The sequence below is a fragment of the Leuresthes tenuis genome, unplaced genomic scaffold, assembly GCF_036924035.1.
Source record: "Leuresthes tenuis unplaced genomic scaffold, fLeuTen1.0.hap1 SCAF_9, whole genome shotgun sequence".
Lineage (NCBI taxonomy): Eukaryota > Metazoa > Chordata > Actinopteri > Atheriniformes > Atherinopsidae > Leuresthes > Leuresthes tenuis.
This window is the reverse complement of record NW_027325363.1, coordinates 20276582-20289239: the sequence shown is the minus strand read 5'-3', so window position 1 is coordinate 20289239 and position 12658 is coordinate 20276582. Positions and strand designations below refer to the sequence as shown.

The 12658-nt window shown below is 42.7% G+C and overlaps 2 protein-coding genes and 1 long non-coding RNA gene across 3 annotated transcripts in view; 2 read left to right on the top strand and 1 right to left on the bottom strand.

The window, feature by feature from the left end:
• Window positions 1–12658, bottom strand: part of veph1 (ventricular zone expressed PH domain-containing 1) — a 69452-nt gene that overhangs the window by 40015 nt on the left and 16779 nt on the right. The gene's annotated exons all lie outside the window — the stretch shown is intronic.
• Window positions 5098–11376, top strand: ptx3a (pentraxin 3, long a). Its single transcript, XM_072392724.1, has 4 exons — window positions 5098–5403; window positions 7096–7255; window positions 7681–8120; window positions 10083–11376. The coding sequence occupies exons 1-4, from the start codon at window positions 5265–5267 to the stop codon at window positions 10736–10738; spliced, it is 1395 nt and encodes a 464-aa protein (XP_072248825.1). The 5' UTR covers window positions 5098–5264; the 3' UTR covers window positions 10739–11376.
• On the top strand, window positions 11683–11958 carry LOC140314504 (uncharacterized). Its single transcript, XR_011917145.1, has 2 exons — window positions 11683–11729; window positions 11763–11958. It is a non-coding gene; the product is annotated as an uncharacterized lncRNA (long non-coding RNA).

Sequence of the window (12658 nt, the reverse complement as noted above, 5' to 3'; positions counted from 1 at the left end):
TCTAAGGCCACAGCACGAACAACTCTGTTTGAGGTATGCTAAAAGGTAGGAGGCAGGGGTGTGGAGAGAAAGGCATCAAGGCAGATTTAGATCTCTTATGTCGTTTCCCGATCCTCAAATTCATACAGCAGCAACACGGGAGAACAACCTGACTGGACTGGATAACTCTGATCAGGCATCAAACACGGCACTTATTGAGCCTAATGTCAAAGAGCCCATTTGGATTCCCTCTGAATCTCCCCAACCCACTGTGTGTTTGCACGTCTGAGAACAGTATCTGACCTTCATACCTTCATGCCTACAAACACCCCAGTCATCACGATGACTTACAAATCTCAGGAAAATATCTTGTAATGACCTTTGATATCTTCGCACACAAAGGCAACATTTCTTTAGAAGGCTTCTCAGACATCTTAAAGAGAAAGAGAAAAAAAAGTGTCAAAAATGAAATTTGAAAACTCCAAACTCCAAGAGCTCATCATGTTTGAAAACTGAGAAGTTTCACAATGTTGTGCCTGAAACTGTATATTACAAATATGCATTCGCCGATATTATGAACAAATACTTTAATCATATCTAACAAAGTATAGAACTTCCCCAAAAGAACTCCAACTGAACCCTTACTGCAAGGGAGGTTCCTGTACATGACAAAAATGCAAAGATCAGCACAAGTGATGTCCAGAGGGGACTGCTTTTTGAAGAACTTTACGAACTCGAACATGTTTTTGTGCAGCCTCCAACACCCACATTCAATGTATACACGTCCTGAGAGTCATATATCACACGGCTCAAATGACCTCAGGTGGGTGAGACAGGGGAGAAACTGTCAAATCTGAATATAAGAGCCAGTTGACAAATCTCTCCCAGAAAGCCCATATCTTTGAGATTCTGTACGTTTTTATTCCATGAGAGAATCCCCCCCTGCAATGGAATAAAAACTTTCAAATATTCTCAGCCATATGAAACATGTCTTCCCTGCACCGTGGACGGCATCCAACTACCCAAGCGCAAAGAGAGACCTGTAAGGACTTTCATTATGTGTACTGCTGGAACAGTTACTAAATCTACCATCAATCTCCCCTCTCACATACATCGCTACATCCTGTCCCGCGTGTTCTGACTTGTTTTTGTCATGAATCATCAACACCGAAGACGAGACACATCAGGGAAGCCTTCAGTCGATGGCAAGCCCCACACAGACACATGACTGAGATTTTCTCTCTGCTGAGTCAGTACTGCAGTACGTGCAGCTGGAGAAGTATTCAACACGACTGCATGCTCGATGTCTTATAGTCCCTTGGAGTAAAGCTGTGCCGCCAAGTCAGGCATACACTACTCAGGCAATCCATCAATGCATGAACAGACAACTCAGACATTTTCTTTCGTCCATGTTTTCACTTCTGAAGGTGATAACAAATCCCATTTACCCAAGAAAGAATACAAAATGAACAAGTGTAAGAGTGGATATTGTACATGCACACATACACACACACACACACGTCAAAGTGATTTCTGCTCTGTTCTTATGATGTGTTTCCAGCTGGCTCAATTCCCTCCTCAAGTGGCAGCTGGGAGGCCAAAAAGGTAAATATTTACACCAGGCGCACATTCACCCAAGTATATGCACATTTCTTCTCTGTCTTTGAGCATATAACATCTGCCTGCCTCCTGTTTCTTCTTCTCTGATGCGGTTGCGCCCCTCAACTCAGGTAACTCCTCGTGTACTCCACTGGCTGAGACTGAACCACATTGTTCTAAATAAAAGTTTTTGTTCCCAAGTCAGTCGGAGTGCTCGTGTGTGTCAGCCCTAACACTTTAGTGGAGATCAAATGAGATCATCATTTGGCCAAATTCCAAGACAAAGAGTTCTGTCGCTGTCTGATCAACAAGTTTCAATGTGGAATCAACGTTAAGAATCACATTTCTCTGCTCGTTTCTGTTTTGAGTTATGAGGAACACGCCTGTCCTCTCTTGCTCTCTGCTCCACATTGTCGCAACTCGCAAGTGTTATAACTGCGGTTTAGGCAGAGAGAGGACAGCAAAAACATTCACACGCTTGAAAGATATGAAAGATTTTTCCTCATCGGCCTCTGTGGAATCAGTTTCAAACAAGCCCAACTGCGACACTTCAACATCACAGGTTTTGTTGTTCCATAAGAAAAACTCCCTCTGAGCCGAACAAACTCACCTCCATCTCCTCAGACCAAAGAATGAGCAACCGATATGCATCGGTTTTTACCTTTTATTGTCATAAAGCAAAGTTAAATCTTACAATTTTGCTACAGAGAGCAAGCTAAGATTTATCTTTTTTCCCGTCAAGGTCGACTTTAAGCAACGTCCTTCACACTGTCTTTATCAAAAAACCTTGATATTTCCACTGATAACTGCTATGCAAAGTATGACGTATCCTTTTTTTTCTGAGGTATTTTGCAAAGTTGTGCACCGTTTATCAAATCATCTTCGGAGGTCGGTTACAGAGGCTCTCATTAGAACTATGACGGCTCATTCTGTTGCAACTGTGCTTTCACTGATTTTAGCTGGTCAATTGTATTGTTTTTTTTCTATTTCTTTGTGAAGTCTCACGATCAGATCAGAAGTGATTGTTTTCTATGTAGCAGTGCAGACGTACAGAGAGATGGCTAAAATGATATCAGCCTAAAAACTGAGAAGATTTGTGTCCTCTATGTACCATTTTATATAGGTTTTTGTACTGAATGGAATTGGAGTAATCTAGAAGATAAAATGCACATTCACATCTTTAGCAAGCGCTTTGAGCTACAAACAAACAACTGGACTTCATGTTTCTCTGCTTTATGCAGTGTCTACTGGGGTTTTACTACAGTAATTTCCTGAGTAGAGCCAGTTGGCAGTGAGGCTATTGTGCTAATTTCACTTCTTATCACAGGAATCTGAGACGGCTGTTGCAGCTTAAGCAAACGGGAACCTCGTCACATCGTTTGCTTTACTGAGAGAGAGCTGACAGACGGCAGCAGCAGAGCTTTGAAAACTGCGTGGTTGGCAGACAGGTGTGTAGGAATTCAAATGCTCAAATGTCAAATTCTGCACTTTCTTTGAAAATGTTGCTAAACAAAACTTTAACGAACTTGGAACAGAACTGCTACTTTTCCATTTGTCCCACACAACTCTCAGCGCATCTGCCTGAATGAAAAGGCTTCGCCAGCCAGATAACAGGCAGACAAGTGTGCGTTTCAGTAGGTATGTGTGAGAGAGAAAACAGACACAATGAGGGAGAGACACACAGAAAGAGGGAGGGAGGGGAGCAGATGAGAGTGGGCATATTCTAAAATCCCATGAGAAAGTCATTATTTCCATTCCACTGAAAAAGCACAGTTCCCACTCATACAGATGCACACACACACAAAAATAGGCACACAGAAACAGTGAGGGAGACAAACAAATAAATAAACAGTGAAGCAGGAAAACAATAAACCCATTTAGAAACCCCTTACGTGGGCGTTCCATTCAAACTTCCTTCTCACACAAACACATAAAGGGCATCTCTGCATGTGGCAAAAAACTGAAATGTGCGTGTCTGTGCGTTTTCGGTTTCCTTCCTCCCTTTATTACCCCTCTTCCTCTCCTCCGTCTCTCTGAGCAGTTCTAGCTGATTACGACACGCAGGCTACCTCCAACGACGCATGACTCATCGGCTCACTCGCAGGCTGAGGCGCTGATTTTACATTTCTGTACTGAGGAGAGCCAAATGTTTGCACAAGGATGGAGATTCAGAGAAATTTTTGAGAGAAAACTCTTTCCCCAGCGGACATTCCCTGTTTGCTTGATGTAGAATTCGGTGTAATTACTGGGGTTTAAAGGTGAGAGAGTTTTTAGGTTAAACTCATAATAATGATTAGATTCAGATGTCAGTGTAGATCAAAGACTATTGGAAGTGATAGCTCAATATTAGAGAATTATTGGGTTTTACTGTAATCCAGGATGTAAAGATAATATTATTACCATCAAAGTAAATGTTGAAATCTGGGGACTTAGAATAACAAAAGCATTTCGGGTCTTGTTGGCTTCTTTCACTGGTCACAAGCATAGCATTTTGCTGGTGACAAAATCAACCAGAGAGAAAATGTCTCTTGGCTGCAAATGGATGCTTGTTAAACGTTCGGTGAAATGGATATCGCTGAAGTCAGAAGGGGCAAGAAAAAGAAGGCAAGCTGTTCAGACATAAAACATCATTTACAGGCCTCCTTCCGGGTTCAGCTTTGACCTGCTGTGGCTGAGGCAGCTGAGAGTGCGAACGGTTTTTCTTCAGGTGTCCTCGCGTTATATTGAGGGATTCGCTCACTCACTTCAAGCTATTTGTTCAGCCAAGGCACAGTTGTTTCAAACCAGCCAACATCTGGTTCTGTCAAAAGTAAAAGCTGCTGGTGCGTCCATTGACGATTGTTACAGTTTTATTTCACCAACTCCTAAGCAGTGGATAGAAGGCAACTGGTCTTAATTTTTAGGTTCTTTAAGACGTTTCACCTCAGAAGAATTCCGGTGGCCTTCTATTCAAGCACTAACAATAACAATGACCTGAATAACGATGATTATCTCATATGTAGAAGCTAGCCAGACGATGGTTACTCCCATCACCTGCTGAGTATTTTCTTAGGCTGTCTGCCCTTTTGACTTCCGAGTGCAACAAACCATCTGGTGTGTCAGGTTAGCTCTTAATTGCGTTTGTCCCAAATAGAACAATTTAGAAGAAAAAGGTGAGTAGTAGATTAGGACGTGTTTGGTTATTGCTTAGATCATTAATCTTCAACAGTCACATGACACCGTGTCATCACATCTCAGTCATTAAAGAATATCTAAGATTACAGGTTAAAGTTGATGGATCTATACATCAAGGTGAGTGGAATGTTTTCCAAAGCATTCTAAAGAAATACAGATGTGGGAGCCCACTCTACACTGTTGGGCTTCCTGCCCAAAGATTGCTCAGCACTTAGCAAAAGAGAATAAGAGACAGGGAGAAGAAGAAAGAGGAGGAGAGTGATTGTGGAGGAGGAGGGACAAATACAGTATGAGAGAGTGAGGGGTTGAAATAGAGAGTAGTGGACCTACAGCTCAGTAGAAAGTGAGACTGGGCAGCAGCAGAGGCAAACACAAACACACACAGGGAGAGACAACCTGACTCTGACTTTCACTCAAAGCGGACGAGCACGTAGCGGACCTGACGCTCAGCAGACGCACTCCTTCCCCTTCACACCTTACATTTCTCTGAGGCGCTCTCAGGTGGCAGCAGCATGTTTCGGCTCAGGTCCCCCCAGGCAGCGTGTGTGTTGCTGGTGTGTGTGTGTCTGGCCTTCGCCTACGAGGATGATATTGACATCAAATACGACCATGCCTACTTCAATGAAATCACAGATGAAGAGACAGCAGAACGTAAGTGTGCATCTTCTTTGAGACCATCAGATGGTCACAACTGCAATTTAATGGGATTCGAGAGCATCAAGTGCAATGTCCTTCTTCTTTTTTTTGTAATGCACGAGAGGTGAGATCAGGGCACTGATTAACATCATTCCCTGTCATCTTAGTAAAAATTCAACTATCCTAAGAATGTAATTGCTATACTGGACTTCAAACACTGAAAATGGGCATGAACTGTGAATGTATGTGGGAAAGGCAAGAGAGTGACCGTGTGAAAGAGAAGACAGCACGTGTGTGTGTTTGTGAGCCCACTCGGCCTGTCGTAGCTCGCATTTTGCAATTGTTTGTTGTTTTAAACTTAGCAGGAGGCATAATTGCAGCACCAGCAGTTAGAGGGAAACTGGGCACTGCGCCTGAAATGTGATTAACTGGAAAAACTGGGGCACCTCAAACGCATGGCTGAGGAGTAAAATACACATGCAAATTAGAGAAGAGGAGAGGGGGTGAAGAGCAAAGAAATGTATAGGGAGTTTGCTGCAAGAGGGAGAAAAGGTCAAATCACGTGAGTTGAGCAAAAAGTTTGTTTGCAGGTGTGTGAGGAAGAGGAGAGGTCAGAGGCTGAAGGGAGACACGGTTCACTGCTTCTGACCTGCGCAGACCTCTGAATCGCTGAGTGGAATCTGAATAAAGGGGTGACATGAGAGAGGTCACGGAAATGTTCATTTTCAAATGAATGTCAGGCTGAAAAATGACATGTAGCAGACGAGAGGAAAACAATACGTTGCGTTTTGGGTCAGGTTTGCTCAATACGCCTCCATCTTTGGCAAAAGTTAACCAAACTTTTTTCGTCTGTTCTCTCGAGTTTACACAAACTGATTAACACACACGGAGCATACATTTCAATAAATTTTTTCCTCCTGAAGAATAAACAGCCAAATGAAATCACATACATACTTAAGGGTGTGTTTTTTTTATTCTACCACCTCCCACATCCATTAAAATCCTTCATTCTGCTCGTCTGAATAGGTAAACCTGAGGTAGCAAAGTGTATGAACCCTGTTTAACTCACTCGGAACATGAGAGGACACTGGGAAGCCAAAAAAAACAGTGGAGCCCAGTAATAATGCCCCTCTGGAAAATGTTTGCGGGTATAAACAGAGCTTGGAAGGCTCAAACGATAACCAGAGCAGTGTGTGTGATATATATTCTTACCCTTAGGTTGTTTTAGCCCCCCACCTCGCTATGTTTCTCATTGCTCCTGTAATCGTTCCACCTTCTCTCAGCAGGTCGCTCCAACTTTTCTCCTTTCCTTTCTTTGCTCATTTACAACACAAAGCTAGTTAATCTCACAGGAAATGCAACAGCCAGAGCTTTCGTTTTATGGGGCAAATTCTTTTTTCTCATTCTTCTCTCTCTCTCTCTCTCTCTCTCTCACTAGACATCCTCATTTGTTCCCACCTGTGGTCTTTATCTTTACCTACTGTCTCTGCTGTCAATGCAGGAAAGATCAGTTTTCTTTTCTCTGTATAAAAAATTGACATTGCCTACAGCCACATCTGCGCCCGCATCTGTTAAATAACCGCACTGAGCAAGTTAACTCCTTTTCTTTTCTGATCTCTAGGAATGCATATGGCTGAAGGTCTATGCCCCAATGTATTCATTCATTGTAAGACAATTTAACTAACTCTTTACCATCCCTCTCTGCAGCCACACCGAGTCCAGCCCCCTGCAGTTCCCCAGACCTGACCAAATGGGACAAAGTCTTCTCCATGCTGGAGAACAGTCAGATGAGGGAGAACATGCTGCTGCAGTATGCTGATGACATTGTCAGGGTGGAGATGGGGTCGCTGCGTGGTGAAATGCTAAGGTTGGTTGGGGGGAAAAGAAATTAATGAGTAGGAACCAGGTCAGAAATTACATTTGAAAAAGAACTCGAATCGAGTTTGTGTGACTAAACCACACATGTTTGATCAATCGTCCGACTTGAAGTAAAACTCAGATATCGGATTTAATTCTTTATGATTTTCAATCTTCTCATACTTGGTTAAAAAGTTGAAAAAATGATTATCATATTGCTGCTAATTAGTTTTGACTCAATTGTCAAATCAACAACTTGTCACATCATTTCAGCTCTGCTGAAGAACAAGAATCTTCATCTATCCAGTTTAATTTAATCAAACTGTGTTTTGAGTGATTCTATGCATGACTCTGTTGCTAAATGACTCTTTATTGCAGAAGCTTAAAGTTCTTCAGCTGATAGGGTGTAAATCTTTTGCACGGGTCCTTTGTCAGATTTGTAGCCCAGTACGGTGGGTCCTGTGGGACGGCAGTGGAGACGGCAGGAAGACGGATGGCTTTGCTGCTGGAGGGTCGTCTGAGAGAAACTCTGGAGCGCCTCAAACTTGGAGATCTGACCTCTGCTGCTGGGAATTCTGTCGGGAATAGCAACCACCTGGAGGCCATGCTGCAGCAGCTCCTCTCTGTGGCACAAAAACAAGCGTCCCGACTGGCCAAGCTGGAGAGCAGCTGCTTCGGCAGCCCAGGAGATGATGGGATGGGGTTGAATACCAAAACTGAGTTTCAGCTCCCTGGGGGGGAGGCGTCAAGACACCGTGAGCATAAGGTCACATCACAAGAGACTGCTTTAGACAGGGCGCTGGCTGCACTGCGAGGGGTTAGTGCTGAGCTGGAAGAAGTGCTGAAGTCATCGAGGCAAAGATACCTTCCAGGAGGTAAGAAATCCATCTTCCCCTCAGGAATCAGTTTGCTTTCACCTGTTATTTCCTTTTCTTTGTGTTCATGCAATATTCAAACAAACTTCCATCCCAATTTTTTCTTTCTGCACTGACACATTCAGGTCATGCTTAAGATATGAACCCCCCCTGCCTCTGTCAGGACAAGCGAGACCAACCATGCAGCTTGTGTTTGTCCTAAATAGATTTTCCACTTCCTCTGTCTCCAGGCATGTCATCCTCCTCAAGTAGTGACCTATCTTTTTCCTCTCCATGACACCATTCATCTCAGTTAATACAGTCAAATTAGGGAAAACGGGGCTGGTAGACAAGTGTGGGGTCAGCTGTATAAACCAATTTTCAGGAGTCATCCATCAAGATAAGAAAAGGTTCCATTACCCATCTCATGCATAGCCCACACACACCTTTTCAAAGTCCGGAAATGTTGGTACGACCTACATATAGCTGTGGGAGGTGTACTCATTAGCCAGTCGCCACAAAAACCACACAAAAGTATCCCAAGGAAAGTAGAACCAGATGGGAAGGAGTATGAACACACCCACACACACATCCAAAATGTCTTTTTTCACCAAACTTTTCTGAGTGACGTAAAACTGAGACGAATGGAACATCAATATTTGGGATCTCCTGTTTTATTACACTGGGAGTTTATCTGCTAACTAGAGTGACAGAAACAAAAAGAGAGGGCAGGAAGGAGGTTGGAAAAGAACAACAAAGAGATTAGGAGAGAGGGAAGATGAAAAATGATGGCGAGACAAGTCAAAAGAGCGCGAAGAGGAATGCAAAACGAGGGGTGCAGATTGGAACAGAAAGAAAGAACTCTGGACATTAGACATGTGGCATAAAATGCATTCACAGAGCATCCTGCAATTATGGCAGAATTGCCCAAAATGGCCTATCTCACAGGGATACACACAGATAACACGCTCAGCATGTTCCTTTTTTTCATACCGAAACCTTAACAAAAAAAAAAGTTTCTCAATGAGTTTGAGAGACAAAAAAAAGCACTGACAAAAGCAGATGACAAGAATCAGAAGAAACCCATGAACCAGATGACCCCGGAGACGTGTGGGTGTGTGTGACAGGAAGAAAAAATAATAAAAAATTCCCGTGATTCATGATCTCATCACCTGACCATAAAGTGAACTTTGACTGTGACTAATTCAATCAGACTCAAGCTGCCACCAACATTTCAAACGTCCTTCAGTGTGGGGAGACTTTCCCACATGCTGCAGCTTTTAAAGTTCGTTGTGGTAGTTGCAGCTTAGTCTGAGGGGTCCAGTGACTACTAGTCTCGCACAGCCTCAACACTCTGGGTTAGGTGAAAAATAACAATCTCAGATCTCTCTCGGGTCCACTACAGCAACATGAGCACCTGCATTGTCCTGCACAAGCCTTCTCAACCAGCTTACAAACGTGTTTAAAAGTTGGGGTAATGATGCCGTCCTCTTCTTTTCTTTAAAACCTCCACTGAGTGTTTGAGTGGGATTAGGCAAGAAAAAATACTCGATTAGGATTAGCCCAATGTGTTTTTTTCTATTAGGCAGTGTCCCCTCAAATTGTAATGATGTAACAAGGAAAGAGCGATTCTGGGTTCTATTGCCAGAGAAACATTAAACGTATCCACAGCTGAGGATATGCTGTTTTTATTTGAGTAACATGGCTTTTTTTTAGCTCAATGAATCCCAGAACTTTAACAAACTAATCACTGTTATTGTGGTGGTTAGCACCGTCGCCTCACAGCTAAAAGTTCCATGCGTTTGACAGCATAGAAAATGGATGGATGGGATCAATGTTATTTGCTTAACCTTTCTGTGCTTTCAGTGTTGTCGTCGTTGTGTTCATGCGTAACATTTTTGTTATGACTCAGGAATTTGTACATATGAAACATTTATGCCCACTTAGTGACCATACATACTTTCATATCTTTTTGCTTTACAGGTTGTGAGATGGCCCTCCTCTTCCCCATGCGTTCCCGTCGAATCTACACCGCCATCTTACCAGATGTCCCTCTCACCTTGTCCTCCTTCACTGTCTGCATGTGGGTGAAGCCGATCACAGTCTCCAACAAAACTGTGTTGTTCTCCTACGGAAATCGCCAGAACCCATATGAGATCCAGCTGCTCCTCGCCAAAACGTCAGCCCTTCTCACCATCGGAGGAGAAGCTCACCTGGTGGAGGCCCGGGGCGTGGTTTTCCCGGGAGAATGGATCCATCTGTGTGGGGCTTGGTCCTCCAATCAGGGTCTGGCCACACTGTGGGCGGGCGGCAAAAAAGTGACCACCACACCAGGGGTGGCCGAGGGACACGTCATACCTAATGGAGGCTCCCTGCAGCTTGGACAGGAAAGAAACGGCTGCTGCTCTCTGACTCCGGGCAGTGGGAGCGGCGTGGCAGGGTTTGAGGGAGGATTCGATTCCAATCTGGCATTTGCTGGGAAGATGACGGGGGTGAACATGTGGAACAGAGTGCTGTCAGAAGACGAGATCTCCCCGCTGGCTTTGAGGGAAGGCCAGGGCTGCCAGCAGAGGGGGAGCACGGTGGCCTGGGGTGTGACGGAGATGGTGCCACATGGAGGTGCTCAGTTCATCTACTGATTCAAAACCTTCATGGGGGGGAATTCAATCATCATCATCATCATCATCATCATCATTATCGTAACCATCATCGTGGTGAATATCCACAACACTGCAATCAGATTTCAAGCTGAAGCTGAAGACACTTAAAACTAACTTTAATATCTTTGCTCCAATAGTTTCATGATCTAATCATTTCCTTGGTACAAACCACATTTTCTGCATCACCCCCATTGTTATCATTCTGATTGCTAATGCTGCAATGAACTCTGTTGGACAAGTTCGAACAAGAGAAAGCCAATGCTGTGAGAGACCGAAGTCTACTTTGTAACATATCCGTTTGAACTGATGCCACTGACACTGATGCACACGCAGCTTTGAGAGCTTGCATTGTCGCAGGAAAGCGTTTACAATGACTCAATTAGAGTGATAGGAAGACAGAGGGCGTTTTTGTTAAGTAGAGCAGATTCTGAGCCAGCCATGCAGGAGAGGTAAAGACGAGGTCACAGAAATGATCAAGATTATCGTACGATTGTCGGATGTAGTCTTCCTTCTTTCTATCAAGGTTTGTGAAATGGCAGAGATGGCAAGTGCAGATAATCAGTATATTCCCTCTGAGTTTCAACAGGAAACAATAATGAAATAAACATCTTTGCTTTCCTCTCTTTGCAGTCTTGTAGGTACAATTATTAGCGCTGTCATCAGTACAACTGACGGCAGGAGGACTTAATAATGTATTAACAATGCGTCATGTGCAGAATAACATAGGTATGCAATACTTGCATGACTGAAAACTGCTGTACTTGCCTCCATTTAAATGCGTTATTTTAAACTTTAGAGATGACTTTATCATTTTATAATAATATCTTCTTTTTTTCCCCATTTTAAAGCCTCTTTAAGACTTAGATAAACTTGTTATCATTAAACTGTTTACATTCATGTGTTTCGTATGATTCCATTTCCTGGTTAGTTTTTGTCAGTAGTGCTCATGTAATTATTAGGTAATGTTTGTGTGTTTTTTTGGTTTTGTTCTTCATTTGAAGAGTAAGAGTGGAATTTCATAAGACAGTGAAACAATGTTTGCACAGTCTAACCTTGTATGAACTAAGTTGCCTTGTATAATATTGTAAATTGATTTTGTTCTTTGTGAGAAGAGGAAATTGAATGTATTTTGTACATAATTTTTTCATAACAATGGATGGATGAATGGAACGTGAGGTATGAATAAACATTTCAAGTTACAGTGTGTCCTTTTCCTGTTATTTAAACCACATCAAGAGCACATTTCAACTTTAAGCCCTCTTAAAGCTTATAGTAGTGTAAAAAAACAAAGTGCACCCTCTTTCAGTTCTGAGGTTTCATGTGTCAGGATAAGATAAAAGATAACATTTCTATACTCTACTTGTGACTCTACTCCATTAACACACACCTGAATGATCCAGACCAGCAAACAGCCAGCTTTCATTGAGGTGCTCACAATTGCTGATGATCAATTAATCAAATGTGTTCCATTAGTAGCACCTCGCTACGTCTTTACGTCTTAATTTCCATGGAAGGTTGGGCTTAGTTTTCACACTGCTTTTGCATTTTGGATTGTTTTCTTCTAAAACAAATAATGGCCCAGTGTAATGTGTCATATGCTTCTCATCTGAGGTTGTTTAACCTTAATTCCAAAAAAGTTGACACACCGTATTAAAATGTAAAACAAAAATATACAACGATGAGCAAATCTCATCAACCAACATTCTGTTCACAATTCAGCCTGTATCAAATGTTGAAAGTGATTTTTACATTTTACTATTTCATGTCAAATATTAGCTCAGCCTGAAATTGAGTTGGGACCAGTCTAGGTTTAACTCTGTGTAGCATTCCCTCTTTCTGTAAAGAAAAGAAGTGTCCTCTTCTCATCTGATATAGCTGCATAACAATCCTGGGTCTTCT

Bases quoted from the DNA above. Each gene is read 5' to 3' on its own strand.
- ptx3a (XM_072392724.1), top strand. From the start codon at position 5,265: ATGTTTCGGCTCAGGTCCCCCCAGGCAGCGTGTGTGTTGCTGGTGTGT. The intron at 5,404-7,095 runs GTAAGTGTGCAT...CCCTCTCTGCAG, and splicing joins AGATGAAGAGACAGCAGAAC to CCACACCGAGTCCAGCCCCC. The intron at 8,121-10,082 runs GTAAGAAATCCA...TTTGCTTTACAG, and splicing joins GCAAAGATACCTTCCAGGAG to GTTGTGAGATGGCCCTCCTC.